The sequence below is a fragment of the Hippocampus bargibanti genome, linkage group LG01 (genome assembly GCF_051943395.1).
Source record: "Hippocampus bargibanti isolate YZ-2025 linkage group LG01, ASM5194339v1, whole genome shotgun sequence".
NCBI classification, from domain to species: Eukaryota; Metazoa; Chordata; class Actinopteri; order Syngnathiformes; family Syngnathidae; genus Hippocampus; species Hippocampus bargibanti.
Genome location: NC_142734.1, coordinates 36550381 through 36575120, shown reverse-complemented (window position 1 = coordinate 36575120; position 24740 = coordinate 36550381). Strand labels below are relative to the sequence as shown.

The 24740-nt window shown below is 39.8% G+C and overlaps 1 protein-coding gene and 1 long non-coding RNA gene across 3 annotated transcripts in view; both read right to left on the bottom strand.

Moving 5' to 3' along the window:
• Positions 1–24740, bottom strand: part of LOC148904124 (uncharacterized) — a 388679-nt gene that overhangs the window by 98539 nt on the left and 265400 nt on the right. The gene's annotated exons all lie outside the window — the stretch shown is intronic.
• Positions 54–24493, bottom strand: rapgef3 (Rap guanine nucleotide exchange factor (GEF) 3). Of its 2 annotated transcripts, none has more exons than XM_089014509.1 (27): positions 24339–24493; positions 15830–15874; positions 13376–13482; positions 12819–12940; positions 11310–11481; positions 10339–10423; positions 9965–10025; positions 9672–9748; positions 8023–8169; positions 7842–7942; positions 7531–7619; positions 7376–7454; positions 6038–6188; positions 5157–5239; positions 5048–5078; positions 4556–4631; positions 4268–4405; positions 4080–4177; positions 3731–3856; positions 2743–2924; positions 2418–2508; positions 2286–2336; positions 2068–2155; positions 1183–1247; positions 1056–1110; positions 904–975; positions 54–488 (listed from the first exon to the last, which is right to left on the bottom strand). In XM_089014509.1, the coding sequence occupies exons 1-27, from the start codon at positions 24372–24374 to the stop codon at positions 370–372; spliced, it is 2547 nt and encodes an 848-aa protein (XP_088870635.1). In that variant the 5' UTR covers positions 24375–24493; the 3' UTR covers positions 54–369. The 2 variants fall into 2 exon arrangements, with proteins under 2 accessions (XP_088870635.1, XP_088870628.1); XM_089014502.1 differs by lacking the exon at positions 24339–24493 and adding an exon at positions 20003–20321 and having other exon boundaries at positions 55–488.

The window sequence follows — 24740 nt, the reverse complement described above, 5'->3', positions numbered from 1 at the left end:
CACAAAATGTACATTATTGGGAAAAAAATAATAATTTATTATTAAGAAAAACAAATGTATGAAATACGCCTTAACTACACAGTGCATGTACTGAGTTCTAAAACATTTGTGCACAAACGACGAACCGATGAGTGAAAGCCTGAATGTTTCCTTGACTGTAGTGTACGTGAAGTGACCGAATATACGATAAATAATATGAACACAGCAGTGTCTGGGAAGGCTATTCAGTTTGATTGTGTCGTTCAGCAAGAAGTCCTTTTCCTTCATTTTGTCTCGACGACAACCAGCCGAGCGGCAACCCGAGAGGTTGTTTTTCCTCCAACAAGAGCCGAGTACTTCTTCGCAGAGGTTTTGCGTGAGGTATAGCTGCTAACATTCGAGCGTCCTCGATAGCTGAGTTAGTTTCCGCTGATTATCGATCACATTCAGGTTCTGAATGTAGTGTCGGATATTGCTGGGATTTCGCAGAGGGAGGGCGTGGTCTGAATCTGCAAAGATGGGACAACAATGAAGAAAGCGAGTCAATAATGATATTGTTCTTAAGCTAAGGAGCTGATAAATCTAAACATTGGTGCTTTGAATTGTGAAAATCCCCATTTTCATTATCTTTTGTCTTTCTTTGCTGAGCAAAATGCTAATTTTGAGTAGCACATTGCAATGCTAGATCATTCAAAAGAATTGTAAATGTCTTATTGTATTTTCATCTGCTGAATACATTTGAGTGTCTGATCAAATGGAACATTGATCAGAGTTACAGACATTGAGCATAACCATGACAAAAATCCGACATATCCTGAAAAAGAGATCAACTATTGATCTCACAATCCACTGTTAAAAGAAGACTAACTGGGAGAAGCTTCATCATGGCATCCCCACCCACCCAAACGTAATCTATTAACTTACATGTAGATATGCGAGTAGCAGGGCCTTCCAGAAACATTCGATCGGCGACGCCTCGCTGGGGTGATGAAGGCACTGCGGAGGAAATAGAAACAAGTAAGTTGAGGTCATTCTGCCACCACTGTCGCCGTCCGTCCAAGAATACTGATACTAACCATGAGGGTGGCTTCGGCAATGTCGCACCATTCTCACAGTCTTGGCGAGCATCCGCTTGTAGGAGAAGATTTAAGTTAGAAAACAAATGGTAGGAACGACGACTTAGTAAGCATAAGTCTGTCTTACCATCTTCTCAAAATTGACCAGTCGGTCCACGAAATTGGGGTTTCCCTCATGGATGAATGTCATGTCTGGCAAAAGACAGACCACGTAATCATTTTCACCAGTGATTTCAACGCACTGTAATGTTACTGTAGAGCAGGGGTCGGGAACTTATGGCTCGCGAGCCGTAAATGGCTCTTTTGATGACTGCATGTGGCTCGCCGATAAATCTAAATACATACTCTCACTTTTTTTCTGTTCATTTTCCAACAGAAAATGAGTTGCAGTTGGCGGAAAGCGCAATTTTGTTTGGACGACACTGACCTAGTTGGCAGAAAGCGCAATTATTTATGATTGGATGATACTGACCGTCTGTCGAAACAGGTAAACGCCCCTTTAAATGAGCCCCACGAGTAAAAACAAAGTACACTTCAGCTTGAATGCACCGGAGATTCGCCTTTGTGCAGAGAAAAGGTTCTAATTTGCAATGAAGCAATACCATCGATGAAACAGTCGAATGCCAGTGACATTTTAACAAGCCCCAATGTTAACGTTAGCATCAATACTTCTGTGAGAAGTATGTTGCACAGCAAGTGTGCAAGCTAATGAGCCGTGTGCTAGCTAGCTAGCTAGCAGTAACTTCGCCTATGGACCCGGCAAGTTGACTTTCATTCCGATCGTTTGGCTGGATTTTTACCAATCACGAGGAACGGAAAACCATTCATGTTAACGGTGAGTACTATCACAAAGTTATTTTCAATCATACATTCTGACATTTTGTTGAAATGCGCGTGCGTCTTTGTGTGCGCGCGCGCACTCGCGTGTTGTGGCTCTCACTGAAAAACATTTCGAAATATTTTCAAAACGGTTCCCGACCCCTGCTGTAGAGTGACGATAATCTTTGGTTACCTTTGAGTATGAGAGGCATGAATGGAATGTAAGGGGGGCCGAGTTTGGCAACCGCCAGCCTGTAAGCTCGGTGGTTACGAGAAGGATCCTGGGCGCAAGACATCATATTTTGATTTTGTATGAGGGACGAATGGCCACCAAGGGGCACCATTTTTCTTTCTATATTCCCCTTCAGAGGAGACGTGAGTGTCAAACAATTTCTTTTCAGTGCAACTTACCATCAACCTCTCATAGGCGCAGTAGATTCTTTTTGTTTTCCCTGGTATTCTCTAAAATCACAAAAGACGGAAAATGAAGAAATAATAGTGACATTACGCACTGAAATGTCACACACGAAGCAGAAGTGTCACCTCCCAGGTCTTATAAAGCCTACGCACGGCGCTGTTGTTCAAACCGAACATCACGGCAAAGAAAGAATTGAGATTCTTCTGTTCTTTTAATCTGAAAGGATACAAAGGGAGTTGAGGGAGTGAGGGGAAACGTATTTTGAATGTGAACAATGTCATTTTGCTCAAGTCATTTCTCTTCCACAGAACTTTTTTTTTCTCATTCAGGGTGTCAATATTGAAATGTGTGAAAGACACCCGAGTTTTGATGCATGAACCATGAACAACAAACTCCAAATGAACAAGGTGCACAATCACAGCTGCAAGTTTTCTCCAGTGAAACTCTTACACTGCGGCAATCTTGATGAACTTTTTGAGCAGGATGGCTCGTTTGACCAGATCTTCGCAGAGGCACAGCTCGCTCACCACCCAGTATTGAACCTCGTTGAAGCGGCGCACAAAACGCTCCAGGTTGGCCGTTAGGGCGCCCGGGAACTTTTGACGCCCAAAAACGTAATGGACAAGCTCTGCCTGGAGGTACAGGGAAGAGGATTATCATCCTTCGGGTGGTGATGAAAACACAAGAACCAAATAAATAAACACATGAAAAAATGCATAAATAAAAAACAACAAATAAATATATAAAAATAAATGGGTAAATAGATCAAGAAACAAAAATAAATACATTAATACATTACAATGAATTAGATAAACAAATAAATAAATAACAAGTCCTAACATATAAATAAATAAATAAATAAATAAATAAATAATGCACACATAAAAATAATTAGATAAACAAAGAAATAAGTGAATAAAAATAAATTAACAAATATAAACACAATAAATGAATACATAATAAATACACAAATAAAAATAAATAAATAAATACGTAAAAATAAATTAACAGATACAGACATAATAAATAAACACATAACAATAAATAAATAATACATAACACACAAACACAAATAAATAAATAAACACAAATAAATAAATAAAAAAACAAAAATAGATACATAAAAATAAATAGCTAAACAAACAAATACATAAAAATAATTAACAAATACAAACATAATAAATAAATACATAAAAAATACACTAATACACACAAAATATAACAAATAAATACATAATAATAAATAGAGAAGCAAACAAAAATAACTCTAAACAAATATAAACATAATAAATAAGTAAGTAAGCAAGCAAGTAAGCAATGAAGTAAGTAAGTAAGCAAGTAAGCAAGCAAGCAAGTAAGTAAGTAAGTAAGTAAATAAATAAATCCTACAATTGCAAATGAACATTTGTTTTGCACTTGACGCAAAATGATGACTGACTTCATGCATGGCAGTGAAGAGTTCCCAGTCATAGTCGGTGAGTTCACTGGCGAGGTCCTTGGAGCACGTGTGCTCAAATGTGACGGCACTTCCTTGCTCGGGACCCTGCTGTGCTTTCACTGGCGTCTAAGGGAAGAGAAACAGACAGAGAATATGTCTGAAATGTTTCAGGATTAGCATCTCAAAAACATGACAAATGTTAACCTTTAAATGCACTTTGCAGCTAAAGTTGCCCCACATATACATCCATTCGTGCAGTTGAGGAAATAAATGATTGTGTGCTCAGACGATGGTTTTACCAGCTTATCCAATTATCTTTGCTTCAAAACCACATTCAAAATATCCTCACCAGTTTTTCTACTTGGCTACTAGTGCAGAGAAAGAGTCTCTCGTTGAGTCCCAGCGCAGTGAACACGCCGGTGGCATCCAATTTCAACTCGGCTCTTTCTGTCAGGGTGTCAAACGATAAAGACTCGGCCAAGGTTCTTTTACAAACATAAAAGAAAGAAAAGCAGAAAATGTGTTTTGGATTTGCACCTCCTGCTGAGTTCATCTTGACCAGCACGTGATCTCCTCTGGGTTTGACCAATGACAGCATCACTTCCTGGACGGATATGTTGACCGGCAGCATCAGCGCGAGAGCTTGGTGGTCTGGCATGTAGATCTCGTACAATACTGCACCCCACAGCAGAGCGACACCACATTACTTTGTCTGGATTAAATCAGGCCCAGGCAACTTTTCCACATTGTAGGCCAAAACAAGCCCCGTTCGGCTTTGTGAAAACGGAATCTGTCTGATTAGATTGGAATGTTTTGTCAGCTCACTTTTATCCTGGGCTCTCATTGGCTGTATCCCTCCAACAGACTCCTCACTCTGAGGAAACCAGTCAAATGAGTTGTTCTGTTGAGAGGACATCAGAGAAAAACAGTCATAACCAAAATGCATTGCGTGTCGCTTTCTCGGTCAGGGGCGTTCCCTCCGTGACGTCACGTCAGGAATCGTCACCAACTCAAAAACAAGACTTCCTGAATATTCAGCGTGTGTCTTAAAACGTAAAATATAGCGATATGCGGTAGAATCCTTGTAAAATAAAAGTAAAAAAAGTAAAAGTAAAAATAGAAGTCATTTGTAGTGATTTTACAAATTATGGACACGGCTTGTCCGGAGGTGTCGCTTGTCCTTTAAGTAAATCACCTACACTTGAATTTAGTTTACTGTCTATTGCGGATTCAGAGCCTTCCTGGAGAACATTCCTCCAGGCAGATAGTCGATATGATAGCAATGACGAGAGACAGACAAAGAATTCGATCCCTTACCCTGCCCAAAGAATGGAATCCATTCTCCAACCTGGTGAAGATGACAATAGACGGGGCATTAGCTGCGTTCCGAGTCTTGAAGAGTGCTAGGATGTTTTAAGAGCATTACGCTTTTGTCTTCCTTCTGTCCCGGAATTGATCTTTCAGGACGCCGAACAAATGAAAATTAGTTGCAACGTCCTTCTTCAGCTTCTATTTGAAAGCACACAAGAAATAAAATACACACGTACTTTTAAACACCAATTCTAACCAAGTTGGGATGTTGTGAAAAAAAAAAAACCATTGCAACGATTTGCTAATCATTTTCTACCTATATCCGATCAAATATACAACAACGGCAATCCATTTTGACACTAACAAACTTTGTTTTTGTGAAAATAATCAGTCATTTTGAATTCGATGCCTGTGCCGTATTCCAATAAAGCTATGACAGGGGCATGTTTACCATACAGTGACAGGTATGGACTGCTGGCAGGCCATTCTAATACTCTCCCTCATACTACAGATCTCTGCTGTTGTAACAAGTGCAAAATAATGCTTGGCATTGTCCTGCTGGTAGAAGGGACGATAGGAAAACGAGGCCACGTACGTTCTTTGCGATTATACATTGAGAAACTAAAAGCTGTTGGGAATCTTTGCGCTCACATTTGTTCGCAAAGTGGTCGTCCTCGCATCAGAACCATTGATTCTGTTTTTTTTTACCATATAACACTGACCTGTTTCTATTTAACTTGTGGAATGTGTTCCAACCAGCTGTTTTCTGAGTATTTTTCAACTTTCCCAGTCTTTGTTGTCCCCTTTCTAGCTATTAGGGAACATGTTGCAGGCATCGAATATGAAAAGAGAATAGTTGAAATCATGTTTTACATTCATTATCATGTCCTTGTAGCGTATTCAATTGAATCTAGGTTGAAAATGATTAGTAAATAAAATGAATATTTTACACTTGGGATTGGGATTGAGGTTTGTACAACTGATCTCACGTCTCACCTCCAGAAAAGTGAAGACAACGGGGTCTTCTTGCAGCAGGAGTCCGTAGAGCGCTACCCATTGGCTAACCAGCTTCACCACCTTCTGCTTGGTGTTAAGAACGTAGGAAGCCTTCTCTTGCTCGGATCCCTCAGAGAGCTCTGCCTGGTAGGTGCATCGCCCGCCAGTTAAGTTCATTGACCGGAGTCAAAAGGAAGAGGATTACATAATAAATCCTCTCTTTGAGGATTTATTATGTAATCCCCATCATATGTGAAAATAATCTGTGATATAGAAATATCCGATTTAAATACACATTAGGCATGGTTTAATAGCATTTATGGCACTTGAAATGTATTTTTTGTGTGTCTTTAATCACACTTTTGACTCGTTGCAAACATGTTTAGACACATTTATTAACTCATACACTGCCATTCACAAATTTATTGGGAATTGAATAGCATTACTGGAAGCGCCCTTCCTGAATTTGTTCCAGTTTTGTTTTTTCTTGGCAGGGGGGAGGGGAGGGCAAGCGCTGGTCAGACCTCTGGCAATGTTTTTCCCTCCCACGAGGGGGCCATATTTGGCTTTTGTTCAGCCACCCCCACTTGCACCTCAGATAACTCCAGACCCGTATAACCCCGGAATTAACTCTTCTGATGAAAGAAGAGAGTCTACGGTTTCTTATGCTGCATTGAAGGTTCATGTAGTCCTAAAACTCAATATTCTGTAGGTCCTGCAATTTGAGTGAAAATGACAAAAACCCTGTCACTGGAGTGGACGGACACCTTTTTGCACTTTGTCTGGCAAGCGCAGGTGTAATGGATCGCACAAAAATATTGTTTGAACTGGAGAAAAAAGGGTCACAACTCCAAAAAAAAACTGTACTACAGTCTTCTTCTTCTTTTCCTTTCGGCTTTTCCCTTGAAGGGGTCGCCACAGCAAATCAGTGGCCTCCATCTTCAGAGGTTATTTATCATTTTACTTATGGTTTTATTATGTGCTTTGTTTTATTGTTTTTATTGTAAAGTGTCCTTGGGTGTTTTGAAAGGCGCTTGAAATTAAATGTATTATTATTATTATCATTATTATTATTATTTGATCGTCGGATGCCCTTCCTGACACAACCCTCTGTATTTATCCGGGCTTGGGACCGGCACTACAGTGTTACTGCAAAATCTGAACTTCAGTTTCGTGGTGGTGTAACCTAAAGCGAAACTTAAGACAACAAAACAAAGAGAATATGGAACTAAAAGTTTTGAATTTTGCGACTTAGTGAGCGCATTTGACAGCATGTTCTGTAGTTAGAGGATAAAGATTTGTCGAGATGTGATTTGAACACGAATGGCTTCAGGATATTGATTTTGCAGTGCAGGACACAGCTGATTGGAGGGCATGAAGACTCTGTGGGTGAGGAGGAAGTCACTCGCACACGAATCTAGCGGGCAGAAATAAACATTAGAACACAAACTCTTTGTCAACCAAACTAGAAAAAAATGAGACAAATCTCCTACCGATGGCATCATTCCCGTTGGAATCCAATTTGACCGTTTCCAGGAGATGTTCCAGGATCTTTTCTGGCGTTCCTGACATCACGGTGTACCTGAACAGAAGAAGCAATCCAAATTTCAATCTGTTTATTGGTGTGATTGCGTATCTGATTAGGTGTTTGCCTTTGCGGGCCCTGTGATTGGCTGGGATGCAGTTCAGGGTGTTAGCCGAATACATCCTCATGAGGATAAGCGCCTCAGACGGCTGGACGGACAACTTTGTCATCAGGCATTTGTAATCCTATTAATCAAAGAGCATTTATGGGATCCCTTACTTATTTCCAGCTCCTCCTTGCTCGGCCGGGTCAGGGCATTTCTCCAGCACCAGCACCGTTTTCCCATGTTCCTCCAGTCGCACCGTGTTGGCCTCTACGTCCTGATGTCAGGAAAAAAAAATGCACAAATACAATTTGAAGTATTGGACGAAAACAAAACACGAGCGTACGGTTAGCTGACCTTGAGAATTCGTATAAAGTCATGCTTGTCCACGCGCAAGAAGTGACAGTTATCCTCCCTCAGGATGATTGTGGCGGAGCGCGGTGCGTCATTCAGCAAGGCAAGCTGCCCAAAGTCCTCGCCCTCGTGCAATGTGGTCACCAAACCCTGAATGCAAACAACTCACATTGTCAATGTTGTTTTGAAATGGAAATAAAGCGCCATTCGCCCTTTTTCAATGTTGCTGAAGCAAAACATTGGGGTTGCTCAACCCCATTTTCACCATTCTGCCCGACACTTATTTGCAGATTTTTCCTGATTCCAGAAATTTCAACTTTGTGTTCACTAGTCGTGAATTTTAATTGAAATATGAATGCATACAGCCGTGGCTGGGGGAGTTAAATGCTGGAGGGGCCAAAGATTTCACATACTGGGGAGCGAGGAAGCTGCATGGGACTACAGACTCTCTCATACAAATAACAATAATAATAATAATTTTAAAAAATCCTATATACTGATGAGCATCACAGGGGATTACAAGGGTAACTGCTGACCAAGAAACACAAATTGAGTAGTAAAATGGGTAAACTTATAGGCCTTTTTAATATTAATACCATCAAATATGGTGCCTGAAGCACTTTAAAAAGCCCCACATTCATTCACAGACATACATACACCATCCATGTTAGCAGTTCAACACCCCTGGATTTGTATATTTGAGGATTTTTGTCATGATATATTTTTTGCAATATTTGTTTGCACAATTTGGATTTTAAAGGACAACCGACACCATTTTTTGTTTCCTAACTGACATCAGAAAAACGTTTTATAGCATCTAAAATACCAAAAACACGCAGGATGATATTTTTCGTCAAATGCAAAACACCAATAAAAATGACTTCGTGTCCAAAAACGACTTCAAAATGAAACCGGAAATGGCCAGTTTCGGAAGGTGCCGCCCCCCTGTTCGTGACGTCACGCCAAGACGTCTTGCCTTGCTCGAGAATTAAAACAATGGTTTCAGACTCTGAGAAGATGCTTTCTTGTTACTCATCCAGTTATGAATATGATTCAAATAGTTCTGAAGAGGAAAGCATAAATGTTTGCAATCGATTAACGGAGTCCTCCCATATCAATTCGAGCCGTCAAGGACAGCATGGAATGTCCCAGAAAATGCAAAAGATGGCGCGAAAGCTCTGTTGAAAATGGGCTGATTTGTCTGCTAGGAATTTGTGTCAGCGAATATCAAATAGTAGTCTTGGTGCAACACACAACGATTCACCATCACGTTATTTGTGTGTTTTCCTTCTAATTTCGCCATCAACACAAAGTTTTCAGACCAAACAAAGTACCGCAAAATGCATTGTGTGTCGCTTTCTTGGTCAGGGGCGTTCCTTCCGTGACGTGCCGTCAGGAATCGTCACCAACTCAAAAACAAGACTTCCTGAATATTCAGCGCGAGTCTTAAAAGGTAAAATATAGCTATATGCATTGGAATCTTTGTAAAATAGGCTCAGTAGAAGTCATTTGAAGCCATTTTACAAATTATGGACACAAGTTGTCCGGAGGCGTTGCTTGTCCTTTAAAACTGCTGTTCCTCTGAGCCCCCATTTTACCGCGTTGTTATTGTAATTGTATTATTGTATGTTTATCAGCGTAACACCATTTACCTTCCCGTGCGTGATCACATTGACCGAGCCTTTCCAGATGATGTACCAGGAAGTGCCTTTGTCTCCCTGACTGAACACTTCAAAAACAACAACAAAAAAAACTAATTTGAATACGTCACAAGTGTGCATGAACAATGTTCATTGAACATGTACTATCACATGTATAAAAAGGTTAAACCTTGTGAGCGAACCCTGACCACATTTACACACAATTTATTGAAAGGTAATGTTACACTGAGAAGAGGATATTCACAATGCGATGTTTGTACACGGGTAAAAGTTGTCCAACTTACGGACGGTACCGGCTTTAGCATGCGATTCAAACACCAGCACAGCTGCCAATTCCTTCCGCACCTACAGGTAAAACGTGGATTCAAGGTGGCTTCAAAAATAAACCCATAAAATACTTTTTTCTTCTAATACAACATTTTATGACTAATTATAAAAGTATTATTGTTCCATAAGGAATACTGGCAGTGGTTTTAAAAAAAAACATTATGAATCATTTAATATTGCACATATTTCAAAAAATTAATCAAATAAAAGCACCACACAGTCCAGTCATGGTTTAAAATGATGATAGATGTTATCTTTTAATACAATATTGATTGTGAATTCTATCAAGGATGCTAATGACTGGAGAAATGTGTGATTAACAGTGACTGACCGAGGCTGAAAGATGAGCGGCGGCCTTGAGATGGAGAAGCTCCTCAAAAATGACCTCCAGGTCCTCAGCGCTTCTCTGATTTGGACTAAATTAAAAAAAAATAATAATAATAACATACTACAGGCGTGATAAGATAAAGATACAAATGGATCCATGCAGTCAATAATTGTAATTGTACATTCATGAGTTCATCCAGGGCAAAATTAAGATGATTTTCATTGTTTACAGATTGAGATTTTTGTGTTAAAATGAATTTAAAGTGTTTGCGGTTAATTTGGTGCCTTGAGATTCAAGTGATCTGATTCAGTCTATATTTGTCTTCACATTAAAAGCACATGATTTTACGATTTAGCCTCATGCTAACAACAATGGAAAGCCTTATATAGGTTAACAAATAGCATTGGTGTCAGGGTGTTATAACTTTTGAAGTAATTGTACGACAAAATAGGGGCAACATATAGACAATATACTTTAACTGTGTTTATCATTCGCAAACACCGTGTCGTACCGCACCCGAATGAGTCACTTAAAGTATTTTTTTATATAGCTATATGCGGTGGAATCTTTGTAAAATCCGCTCAGTAGAAGTCATTTGAAGACATTTTACAAATTATGGACACAACTTGTCCGGAGACGTCGGTTGTCCTTTAAGACTTTTGGGTGCGCCTTATACATCGGAATATACGGTAATATGAATGACATGTCATTTAAAATACGGCAAGCTAAATAATGATGACACATTTTACCACCGGCCAAATGCAGAAACCGGCAAATTGTATGGAATCGCAAGGCGATTGAGCTTTGTAGGCCTTTGTGGAAAACAAACACAGGCCCATGCTCCTCAGGAACTTGACATTCATTATACTGTATCGAACAACCTGTTCAGCTGTTTTCTATGGCCTGATGATTTGTGATAGTTTGTGATGTGCATGTTGTGACTGTCTTTTGAAATGTGTCGCCGTCGCACTGACCATTTGCGTAGGATCATGGTGAGTAGGGCGTCAGGGCCCAGCTGAGACAGCAAAGACAGGCTTTCCTGCAGCTCGTCCTCCGAGTCGTTTGTTAGGTGCTTCAGTCCACACTCGGAATCAAGGAAGCGGTAGAAGTGCGTGTCCTTGTCATGGAAGTTCACTTCGTGTTTCACTTGGCAGGGCAAAGACAATCAACGCACGACTAAACCAAATCATTGCAGGTTATTATTGTACAGGAAGCATTTGCAAAGAATGAAATGAACCATTGAGGTTGTATTCTCCTCGCTATGAGCTAGTGAGTGTGTCATCTGTAAGCGCTTGAAATGATTTACAGTGAGACCTCAATTTATGAACTTAATTGGTTCCCAGACAGAGTGTGTAAGGCGAAAAGTGTGTATCTAAAAAAAAAAAATTCCCATAGGAAACCATTAAAATGGGCATAATCCGTTCCCGGGTTTCCATAAAATACACAACATACCTTATTCTATGTATAATAAATGTGCTATTGTATTGTAATGAAAGAAATACACTGCATTGTATCATAAAGTCACTTTATTGACATTTGTGATGGTCATTTATGGCTTGATGGAATGGCATTGGAGGTCGAAGGTCAAATGGAATTGCTGTTTGGAAAGAGAGGCGCATTACATGATGACTGTAATTAAAGAAATAAACTGTGCTGTAAAATAGTTTTATTTACCTTTTTGATTGTACGACAAAATAGGGGCCATCGTTGATGGCTTATGGAAGGAGAGTCACCTTCCATGTAGGCGATGCTCATGCGTACCTTCCGCCAATACCGCCTTGTTAAAAGACATATCCTTCCTTTATTTTACTCCTTATTGTTAAATTCAATGTTCAAATGTGTTTGTTTTCTTGGGAGTTCAATTGTGGAATGCTTAAGAATCAGTGCAAATCTATTCCAAGTGACCCACTCGAGTGGATGATGGAGGGTGTCTCGCTTGATTGGACTTTTGTTTTGCAGCCAGACAACGCGCCTTCGTTAGCGCATACTTGAGTGAGTTTTGCGCGTGCACCTTTAAGTCGTCACATTTTAAGCCTCTCAAGCATGTCTGAGTACTGCCTGTGATATCATGTGCTGAATCATTTAATAAGAAGAATATTTTAAAAGAAATAGCAGTGAAGAAGAATATTCACAAGCGGCATAGTTTGCACATCTTTCTCACAGTGCAGAAATGTATGGTTCAATTCCGACTTCTGCCTTCCTGTGTGGGGTTTGCATGTTCTCTGAAATCAGAGTTGAAAATGGATGGATGGAAGAAGATTGTTAAGATAGTGCCTCAATGGCAATTTGAGAGCACCATTTTGCTTTCTTGATTTCTTTTCGGTGTGTGCTCATTCTCACCACCCTTTAACAGGTCATATTTTCTTGAACCTTCCATTTATCCCAGCAAGAGCGCGACATTCAGGCTATATTTGGACTAGTTTGTTTGGGGTTGCCAGGTTGAATGAGTTTTTTCTCATGTTTGAAATGGCTCAATGTCCTACCGTGAACCAGAATTCCTTCGTCCACCAGGACCTGCCACATCCCGACCGCCTGGCTTCTCAACTGCAGGCCTTCATTTTGTCCCATCAGCCAGTCGACAAGTTCCTTGCCAGAACAACATTGTCTGAAACAGCAATCAAACATTTGAAATAGAACGGGAATCACAGAGGTGGTCATTTGGTACGGGCACAATTTTGTAAATCCATTTATCAGTCTGTCGGTCCATCCATCCATCCATCCATCCATCCATCCATCCATCCATCCATCCATCCATCCATCCATCCATCCATGTATCCAGTTTGCTAGCTATTTGTTTATTTATTGTTTAAACATTGTTGAAATGAAGCTACATGCAATATTACTTTTAGTGAAAGCACAGGCTGGTGAAAGTATTGAGGTTCAGCACAGTAATGATGGGTATATGTGTGCAGGTCTACTTTGAGACAGATGTTTGATTGCATTGTCATCTAAAAGTAATTTTATTAGAAGTACATCATCAATTTAACCAATATCTAACGCCCACCCCTGGTCGTCATACATTACGCACCCTTCATGTTACCTGTGAGTTTTGAGGTGATACTTTCGATCTCGGATCAAGCTTGGGTTCCTCATGACCATCACGCTGTACAGCGACCTTGCAGCCTTGACCACACGATCCGAGAGGAACTTAAACACACAGATCGGGAGCAGTGAGTCATTAAATACACAACTATATTTATATCGGGGCATAAATGTGACATTTGGTTATGTTTTATGATGTCGAGAAACAAGCTGAGAAAAAGTTGGGACACGCATGGTTTTGTGCTGTCACATGTATGTGTGAGCGAGTGAGCTAACATCAGGAGCACATGTGAAGATCTTTGTCATTTGTGTTGAAAATGGGTTGGCAATTCCTGGCTCTGTCATGAACAGGCATCCGGACCACCTTCAGTCAGTTCCCATGCAATATGCCAATTCATTCTTCCTCACGCACGCAACACGAGCAGGTCAGAAAGACTTCAAAAGACCATGCATGGCTGAAGCCCTGTCAGCCATTGGTGCAGAAACAAGCCTTATGTAACAAGAATGTGCATCAACGTGTGGCTCCTGTTTTTCCGTTAACACAGCGACAAAGTGCAATGTTAATTTTGCTTCACCCTTCTTGCCTCACCCTGTGCTCGCTCGGCCTTGTGATTCTACCTCCTATCTCAGACAATTGTCTGTTTTTGTTGCAGAGTTCCCACCAGGTACAATCTTACAAAGAACTGGTGAGGGTACAGAAGGGGGGCGGCGACCTTGAGGCAATAATAACAAACGTGAATCCACTGTGTACTCATATGCAACTTTTGCTAGCTGGGTTAAATGTTGCCGCTAAATGAGGAGACGTAATAGAGATGCGAATTTGGTCATTTAAAAATAAATGATGTTTCAAAATAAAAGACCACTCGACTCATTTAATAAATAAAGTCAAAGTTAGCTTTATTGTCAAATATGCGAATATGCATGACATACAGCACAGATGAAATTAATGTCCTCTCGGACCCAGCGTGCAAGGCACTTATAACGTGGCTAAAAAAGACATACAATTGACAACAGACAATACATGTCATTTCTGAATGTAAAGTGAGGTAGTGTCGTATATAAAGTGATGTAATGTCGTAATGCAAAAACAAACAACAAAAAAGGGTTGAAGTGAGGTCTTGCAGAAAAAAACCAGACGGAACAAAAAAAAGTTCAGGATGATAGTACAGCATGTAGCGTGTACTCAAGAGTTCGGTGAGTGTGGCAGTGGGAAGAGGCAGGGGGGCGCAGGGCTGGGAGGGAGTTGAGTCAAATAATTAATTCTTGTGTACCGGTCCGTGTGCGGGTATTGATCGATCCTGGAGGTCGGGGACCACTGCTTTAAGGTACGCGTGAAAAAAATATGGTACATAAGCATCAACATCGCATAATGACATGGCTATTTTAATATGCAGCAGGTAAGCCACAAGGATCACATGAGAAGCCTTGCAGGCCTCTTCTATCAATACGTTAGATATTTTTTACAATTTGATTCCATACGGATTTTTTTGTTTCGATTGATGACACAGATCGCAATTGTGTACTTTGACCGCAAAGTATTTGAACTTTGTCACTGTGAACCATGTGGTGAAATCCAATCATAAAATCATCAATGAACAGAACAGTGGGTGTGTAAACGGTCCTCAAAAAACATGACATTCATTTTCTTATCTAGTCTTTCATGAAACTAATCTAGAGTAAGTGTTTTTTTGTCTTCAATGAACCCAACATACAGGTTTTTGTTTCCATCAACAACTCTTTCCAGTCTTCTGTCACATTCATGTTTTCACAACACCAAAGACAATTCTCAAGACTTTCATGAACCTGAAAAACTGTACAGGGTTTCATGAACACCAGCAACTGCGTTCTTTTTCTCACCCGTAATGTTTTTTTTTTTTGGGGGGGGAACACCAGCTAAAAGCCTTTTTTTTTCTTTAACAATTTGAAATGCGACATTATAAAGACAATAATGGGCAACCTTGGTTGACATCAAATAATATTGAGTCTTCAACCAGCCTGTTCCCAGAACTACTGTTCCCCCGCCAGATAAAATCCACCATGGGTCCTGTCCTGCCTGATCGAAATGATGAAGTCATGAGCACAAGGTTCATTTGTGTTTCCCAGGGGCCCGTTTTCCCTTTTTGACCCCCACTGGGATATTCTCAGGAAGAAACTTAGTTTATTTTCCAGGAAACACACTTTCCATGACCTGAGCAGGCCATTGCAAAAACACTATTAACAGTCATGTTTTATTTTGAAAGCCAGGCTGTCACATAAGTGAAGGTAACAAATTGATAGTCTATTTACCTTCATATCTTAATTGGAATAAATTAGGTGAGTGTCCCACTATACTGTTTATCTGTGAAGTGACTATTTTTTTTCATATATGATTATTTTATTTTTACAAAATAACATTTCCGAAAATGAACATTTGTCTTTGGGCCATGCTTGGATTGTTGCTTCATATACACACCTGCTTCATGGTGTCCTTTGAGTCCAGCGCCTCTGGAAGTGGAGTCTATGAGAATGAGAAGATGGGGGGGGGGGGGGCGTTAGTTAGATGAACAAAATTCCAAACTGCACCGTGCTGACAACGTGTTGCATATTATCACGTATCAAGACCAGACTGACGAATGACTCACTCATGTCATATCTGTTAAGTGTCGCCTCTCCCGCATACACGTTGTTGTATTTCCTCATGAAAAGTCATGCCAGTCACACAGCGGTGAGGACAACAGACGAATGACCCTCATTTATTTCGCTTGGAAAACATTTGAGCTAGTCAGCTGCTAACTGATGGAATGCTGACAAGACATAATGTACACTTTAATTCTATAGCGCTGTAAAACCATGTCTTCTTAGGACACTGTCTTCTTAGTTCGGACTTGGATCAGATGATGCATGTAGCGCATTCAGGAAATGTGGAAGAACCAGTTTGACCCCATGGACAGACAGTTAAGGTCAAGAAACTGGGGAATGTTAAGTATTTTGTCCGGTGTACTGAATGTGTTTGCAGGAAGGAAAGGTAGTGGCAGTAATGATGTCTTAGAAGAAACAAGGCGCTGGTCTTGGTCAAAAACGTCCTATGCCACAATTTGGTGAATTTCATATTTTTGCACATATTGATAACATTGTTTGGCGTGGGTCTTAATTAACTCCTCACTGCCAGACGATGTGCAAAAATGTGTCCACTCCAGAGCCAGTGTTTTTGGTATTTTCACTCAAATTGCAGGACCCACAGAATATTTAGTTTTAGGACTACATAAATATTCAATACTGCATAAGAAACCTTATACTCTCTTCTGTAATCAGAAAGGAAAAGGTTTGTTAATTTTATTTGGCTCTATAGTTATCTGCACTGGAAATGGTGGCTGCTGTACAAAAGGAAAATGCAGAGTTCTGACCGCAGCTTTATTCGCACCTCCAACAAGAAAAAAAACAAAAAAAAAAAAAAAAACACAAACCTTGTGTGTTCCACATACTTAGCCAATGAAGTTGATGATTCTGATCTTTCAAACATTGCCTGGATGATCAATATTTATTTCTGTCCCATCCTCTGCTGCTTTCTGAGGCTGACCTTTGGCAACTATCTCGAACAGTAGTTGACTTAGGAGGACATCCTCCACGATGTCAGGTTTTCTTGTGGAATTTATTGTTAGGTAACTTGACCAGACACAACATCCGTCCGTCTATTCAGAACGGCGATGCTTGAAGCAAAATTGTGTTGCAAAAAAAAACAAAATGTGGCTGATTGGAGATTTAAAAAATGATCGCTAGATATAAACTCCACTCTGTCATTTGTATTAAAAGTAAAAGTAGAACACGTTGAATCTCAATGCGAATGCTGTGTCTTCATGTGACCGGGAAGCGACAAGCAAACTGCATTCTGTACACTCTTCTACAGGCTGGTCAAAGAAAGGGAGTGTGAAGGTGAACAATAAACAATACACTATTTATAACAGGAATTTCATTTCAGTAAAGCTTGTTTCGATTCCCTTCCTGTATCCACCCAATGCCTGCACAAATCGGTCGCTTGAGAAGAATTTCAGTCTCGAACTATCACACGTACAGTTGGGGGAGTGTTTGTGGTCTTCCAAATGTTTTGTTCATTTCCAACCCACAATCACATAAATGGATGACATAAATCGCCTCATAATCCACACACATGTTATTGGATAAAATGGAAACATTTCGAATGGTTGCTTATCTTATCAAATAGAAGATACTGTCCATATTGTTGGTACTGAGAACTTGAAAAAAGGCGTTTAATCATGTAAAATGTATGTGGTCTTTGAGATTGCATCATTAGCAATAAAGAGAAAATACAGGCTTGCTGGGTCCCAATTAAAGCCTATACGGGTTCATAAAGCTCCCCTTATCGACATGTTTTTCTTGATTCATCCGTCTATGCAGTTCTATTAATTAATAAACTGACCTTTTTTCCAATTTCCACCAACACGGCCTCCGAGAAACCATTCCCAAGCCATTGGCTGGTTCTCACTTTTATGGTAGCGCTGCACAACCTCGCAGGCACCCAGAGACTTACCAATGTGTAAAAATGAATAGATACATTAATTTTATTGTGTGAAAGCTGACGCTGTTAAAGCCATCCTCCACAAAATGTGCCCAAACACAGCATGATTCTTGTTCCAAAAATAAATTGAAGCAGTTTAGTCATCGAGTCCTCTGAGGGTGCCAGCTGACGCCAAGTTTTCAAAAGTACTTCAGAACAGCAAATTCCATACCTGTCAAACTCCACGGCTCCATGCCCTTACAAACTCTCGTATTTTCCCTTACAAAATACATTCTTTTAAATCAATTCTTTTAATAAATTTAAAACGTAAATTCTTTTGCGATGGAGGATTTGCTCCTTGTTGGATTCTCCTCAACAGCCACGATTGCCTTGTATTTCGTTCCGAGGTCACAATTCTTTCGTTTCGCCATGGTTGAAAATGGTAGAAAATGGCGGCTTCTACACTGCGCAAGACACGGAAGCTGGTCACGTGACCAACGGTGCGACCGATACAGATTCCGATAATGGTGGTACTATATAGAAACCCCTAAGCAAATATCGATATACCTTAAGTATCTTTTTGTATCGATATAAACATAGCAAAATGGCCGGCGGGAGATGAAAAAGAGCACCGTAGTCACCGGATTATCGTAATCATCATGTATCGTACTAAACGGAACTAATTATACATAAAAAGACTAGAAATTTGCCGGGAAATGAAAATAGTATCGTAAGAAGCAGTATTATCAATATAACCGATATCGATATAACGAGACTTTACTGTAATCTTACACCATTTTTTTTTCAAACGTGTTTATTCATGTAGTTTAATATATTGTACATGTGTTTCGTGATATCATTCTGTACATATTCTTAATAAATGATGACATTACAAGTGTTGCTTAATGACTACAGTTTTCTCTATTGTATGCCACGTTTGCCTTCCTTCTTTGCTGACATGAGCGTATCATTTTCTGTGAGACTAATAAAGGCATATCTTTTGATGGTTGAAGCTCACAACAATTTCCAAGGTAATTCATCTTCACTTGCAGTGTTGATTTCCCTTACACCCTCTCACTATCTGCATTGCTGGGAAATCGCAAGCGCACAGTAGCATCAAACCGCTCGCTTCGTTTGCAACGAAGAAAAAAAAAAACAAACGATACCGAGATAGAGGCTACCGCGGCGAACTCGTTTGACTTGATTGATTTGCCGTTTTGTGATAGTCGGCGTATACCGGATGGTACCCATACTTGACAAATTTGCGTTTTTTCCGTACAGATTTTCTTGTACGTCGTATACGTCTTAAAATGCATAATAAACGTACAGTAAAGTCTCGTTATATCGATATCGGATATATCGATAGTCCCGGTTATATCGATACTATTTCTATGCACGCACGGAGAAAATTACATGCAAACAGGGTCGTCGGATATATCGATACGGTTATATCGATATTTTTTGTACGGCGAAAACGTGCAGGTTGACGGGTATGAAATTAAAACATGCTCTTTTGGCAGGTCTTTGATTCTCAATGGCTATTATAATAATCATAATACATGCAACTAATTTAATCGATCTTTAGGATAAAACAGTGAAGAAAAATTGTATTTTCATGATATGGGACCTTTTCATTATTTCAAATGTGTTTAAAAAATGGATCCATTGTAAATGATATGCTTTCATGGGGGGCTGCAGATATCTTGGAATATTAACGTTTGGAAAGCTTTTTAAGCATAACATATGTAAAACATAACAACATATTTGTATATAAATGATCAATTAATCTGCTGAGAAACTCGTTGCATGTCTACCTACAAGTCATATTTAACCGCATCAGAGACACATGCTCTTTTGTTATCAAAAGGTACAAAAAAATGATTTTAGACGCAGTTTATTGTCATTTTCAGAGAGTAGCGTTCCATAAAAGATGATTGCACTATAATTATGATGATGCAAGTCCAATGAGATTCGAGTTATCCGATGACTGGCGTAAAAGACAGAAATGGGTAATGAATCCTGTGTTATGCCTCTTGTTGTCATGACTGTCGTCCCATCACGCTTTGGCGAGTAACGTGCGCGGCGAATGCAACAATGCGCCCTTTCAAAAAGTCCACTTAGACGTGTACGTACCCAGCTGATGCCGCGTATGGTCGGCGTGTCCCCTGAGCTTCGGTCCGGGAATACTTGATACTTATAACTCCTGCACAGATTGTGCATCTTGTCTCACATCTGCACAGTGGACCGCGAGAAAATCGGGAAAGTTCCCCCCGTCACGCGACTTGCGCGTGGGGCGCACACCTCCTTATCAGACACTCATTCGGGGGGTAAAAGATGGAATCACAGCATCGCTCCTGGAGTTTGTATACTGACTAGACTCCAACATCCCAAAGTTGGACTCGATTGTGTTGTTCGTGCTGCCAAATCGTTGTTCTGCGTCACTGAGGCAATCCCGCACGGGAAGGGCGTGCACGCGTGCTCGTGCACGCTTCGCCATTCACGTGACCTTCCTTGGGTCTTTTTTTATCTCCTTATGTCTTAATTATTGAAGCAATACGACGAGCACATTTGCGGGACGGTCCACGTTTTATCTTTTTTTTATTGTTTTTTGGGGTGCTACCCTTGCGGTGTTTTTTCTTCTTCAAAGAGTTAAACTAAATATTAACGTCGCCATAGTAATCGTGATTAAAAATAACAATTGAGTACAAACGCAACAATGGGAGTGCAACTTTTTGCGCATGAGCCTAAGGTCAAAGGTCATGAGTTTGTATCGCTGCTCAAAGTATAAATTATCGAGTATGCATGATTCTTGCTATGCGTGTCGATTTTCTCCAGGAACTCTGGGTTCCGCCCATGTTCTGAAATCATGGCTGTTATATTTATTGAAAGTCTAAATCAGGGGTGTCAAATTTATTATTATTATTAATATTAGTAACTTTAATAATAATAAGTTTATTTCAAAGAGCTTTACAAGACCTTAAAATGCAAACTCAAATTACACCTGAAGACAAGCATACATAATTTACATCAAAATGTCACCTTTGGTGTCAATTTTTGCCTTTGGACGGTTGTTGAAATATTCAAATCAATAAAATAAATCCTCTCGAGGATGGCACATATGCTGAAGCCTACCTCAGCCTTTCTAATTCTGGAGTTTTGATTCACTTTTTCTCATCATTGCCCACACTTTGCCCTGCCGTTAAACTGACATTGCAGCTTTATGGATCCATAAAATTGCGTTTTGTGCCACCACGAACATTCGAGTGTGCTAATCAGATGCGTTTTAAAGCGCAGAAGCAGGTGAGGGAACGCAGATCTCACGAGGTGTTGCATCAATCATAATTAGAAGACATGCTCAACAAAAACATTTTAAAGACGGTTTTATGCATCCCGAAATGGATTTATGAGACAATACTATCTATGTTTGACCGACAAAAACCTTGTGCAATAGGGATTTTACATTACATACATTTAAATAGCTGAAATTTCTGATAAAAATTACACATGTTGCTGAGCCTAATAATTCATTAAGGTAATGTAATGCTATCTTGAATGTATTGTTACTCTTGTCTTATGAAAATATGACGTTCTTGAGAAAAATGGCAGATTTGGAGTCAGCATGAAAATGCGATTAAAATATGTTGACCAGTGTAATCAAAAATGAATCCTGTGAGTTTCCTCCCAGCATTTAGTTTCAATTAAAATCCTCAGCACTTGATCCACTTTGGCCTCTACGAGATAAACTGTCTAGAACGTTCAGTCTTGAGATGAATTGAGGCGTCGTTGCGCTTGTTGAAACAACAAAACATCGACGTCAAAATGACATTTTAATGTGAGTAGCTGGAGAGCGACGGACTACAAATCCTTCACAACAAACGCTTCAAGTCTCAAATATGACACTATTTTGATGACATTTTTTTAAATACTGAAAAATAAATTTGCACTTGACTGTGCTTTTACAGAGGCTTGACATGTCACGGGTTGCTGCCCTCTACAGTGAGGTTACATAATAGCAATCTGCACTAAAATTAAAGGTCAAAAAATGCAAAGAGAAAAAGCACCACTAAAACATAACCACTGGTGGCAAGTAGCAAAGTACAAATACTTCATTAATGCTTTATAATGACTTTTTATATACGTATTAGAAAACAATTATTCGGCACGGTGGGCGCAGGCAGGCCTCCCTGTGCATAGGTGCAGCGTTCGATGCTTTCCTCATGCCTGAGTGGGTTTTCTCGCTGTATTCCAGTTTCCTCCCACAATGCAAAAATATGCATGGCAGGTTCACAGAACACTCTAGTCTAGATTGTCCCTAGGCGTGAGTGTGTGGTTCGCTTATGTGGGCTTTGCAATTGGCTAGCAACCAGTTGAGGGTGAAATTTGCCCAGTCCTTTAAAGGACAACCGACGTCACTTTTTTGTTTCCTAACTGACATCAGAAAAACGTTTTTATAGCATCTAAAATACCCATAACACGCAGTATGATATTTTTATTCAAATGCACAACACTGATAACAATGACTTAAAGTGTCCAAAATCTGCAAAAAATTGAGCTGCGAATTGGGCATTTTCAGAAAGTCCCGCCCCCAGTTCGTGACGTCATGCCAAGACGTCTTGCCTTGCTGGAGAATCAAAACAATGGCTTCAGATTCGGATAATATGCTTTCTTGTTACTAATCCAGTTATGAATATGATTCAAATAGTTCTGAAGAGAAAAGTATACATGTTTCCTATCGATTAAAGAATTTATTCCGTGCCATTTTGAGGCAACATTGGGGGGAGATGGATCACCAAAAAAGAGGACTGAGCTCCTGTGAGGAATTAATCAGCCGTTTCCACAGGCTGATAAATTCCTTATATGGAGCTTGGTCGCCCTCTTCTGGCTCTTTTTGGTGCAACATGACGTTTTCAGACCAAACAAGCACAGCAAAATGCGTTGACGTGATGGAAGGACTGCTACAATGTGTCCTTTTTTTGGTCAGGGGCGTTCCTTCAGTGACGTCACGTACGGACTCGTCACCAACTCAAAAACAAGACTTCCGGAATATGCAGCGCGAGTCTTAAAACGTAAAATATAGCTATATGCAGTGGAATCTTTGTAAAATACGCGCAGTAGAAGTCATTTGAAGCCATTTTACAAATTATGGACACAACTTGTCCGGAGACGTCGGTTGTCCTTTAAGGCAGCTGGGATCGGGCTCCAGCACACCCGCCACCGTTATGGGGACCAGAAAATGGATGGTTGAAAACAGATGTACGTAATTGGTTTTACTCCTTTGTCTTTTTCATAATCCTATTTGCAATAATTATCAAAGTAGGCCTGATGTGTTTTTCAAATGTGTTGCTTGGCACAATCATACGATTTTTTTTTGACAACCGCTATGAGCAAACAAGAAAAAATACTCAAGTTCAAATGATTTTGCGAATGACATTAATTAAGGGCGAGTCGTGTAGTTGTGCATTTCTGCTCATTAAGTAATTTGGTGGGTGTTGGTGATGAGGTCTCTTGTGTTTGTTTACATCCATGTGTGTTGCTATTTGGATCCTTTGAGGAAGGGAGTGGAGTTTCCTGCGACTGATCAACGCCCATGCAATGTGTACTTTGCCAACTGTCTCTGGTTGTGTGTCTTGTGACACACAAACACACTGGAGAAGCCTTCATCACATCAGGATTATACTTAGGTAACCTTTTACTATTCCAAAAACTACACTAAACATGGACGCGGGCCAAACTTTGTCATACACGATTGATCAAAACAGGCAAAATTATGTCTCCTTGCCGGGTTCAGGAAAAGGAAGGAAAATGTGTGCATGGGTGTGTGTGGTCAGTACCATTTGCCATAGACTGGCTCGTGTGGGTTACTGTAAATGACATTACAGCTAATGGTGACACCAGCAAATGTATTGATAATAATCCAAACACACGATGACAACATTAACATTAGCCCTCAACACACTTAAATTACAATCGATAAAAATAAACCAAACATTTTATGCAGAGTAATTTGAATGTAAAATATTTATTTATTTTAAAATATATTTATTTGGACAATGTGTGTGTATTTTCAATATTATCTCCAAGTTGCGAGAAACAACACAATGCAAAGTGTTGATAAATAAGAATAACACGACGCAAATGGATTTACACTAAAACAGAAAATCACGTGTTCATCAATTAAAATACAATGAGAAGTGTCAGTAAATTGAGTTTACAATGAATGTAACTAAAAATGAGATTTCAACGACTGAGAAAAGTTTAAAAGGTCACCATAAAGAGTATTTTTTCTGTAACTTATACTGTATACTATGTACTGTATGTGGTCACGGATGGACATGTACACCCAAATGTCATTAATTTCACCTCTTGCCGAGAAGCAAATTTGATATGTAAAACACAATTTAAAGTTAGATTAATTTGTAGAATATCACCCGCATCATCGATCAAAAAAGGAGAAAAAGAAGTGACTCACCGTGTGAGTACTCATGACATTCTTTTGCGTATCCATAATTTTGCAAATTGTCTTGCTTTTTTATCTTTTTTTGGGTTTTTTTTTTTTGCATGTCTTTTTTTGAACAGCTCTTCATCTGTTCCGTTCTATCTGAAAGATAATTCTCCAGACAAACAAGGCTGTGTGATTTGTGAGCAGTTTCTGCAAATGTCCTCCCTCTGATTGGCTGTGGAGCATTCGCCTCAGGGGCATGAAGCCTTTTCTTTCACATGGTGGTGACAAGTGGGTTTGTTGTGTAACTTGATTTAAAGCTAAGCTGGGAACAAAATGCATGCATTAAAGAGGGAGTAACTGATTCCAATCAGCACTTTATCACTTCTTAATTGGCTTTCGTTCCATTTTACATTATAACTGCATTGGCCT

Coding starts and splice junctions, on each gene's coding strand:
- rapgef3 (XM_089014502.1), bottom strand. CDS start 20,089: ATGCACAATCTGTGCAGGAGTTATAAGTATCAAGTATTCCCGGACCGA. Junction 10,424..11,309: donor ACCATGATCCTACGCAAATG/GTCAGTGCGACG, acceptor TTTTTAATTTAG/TCCAAATCAGAGAAGCGCTG. Junction 7,455..7,530: donor CAACGGGAATGATGCCATCG/GTAGGAGATTTG, acceptor TCTGCCCGCTAG/ATTCGTGTGCGAGTGACTTC.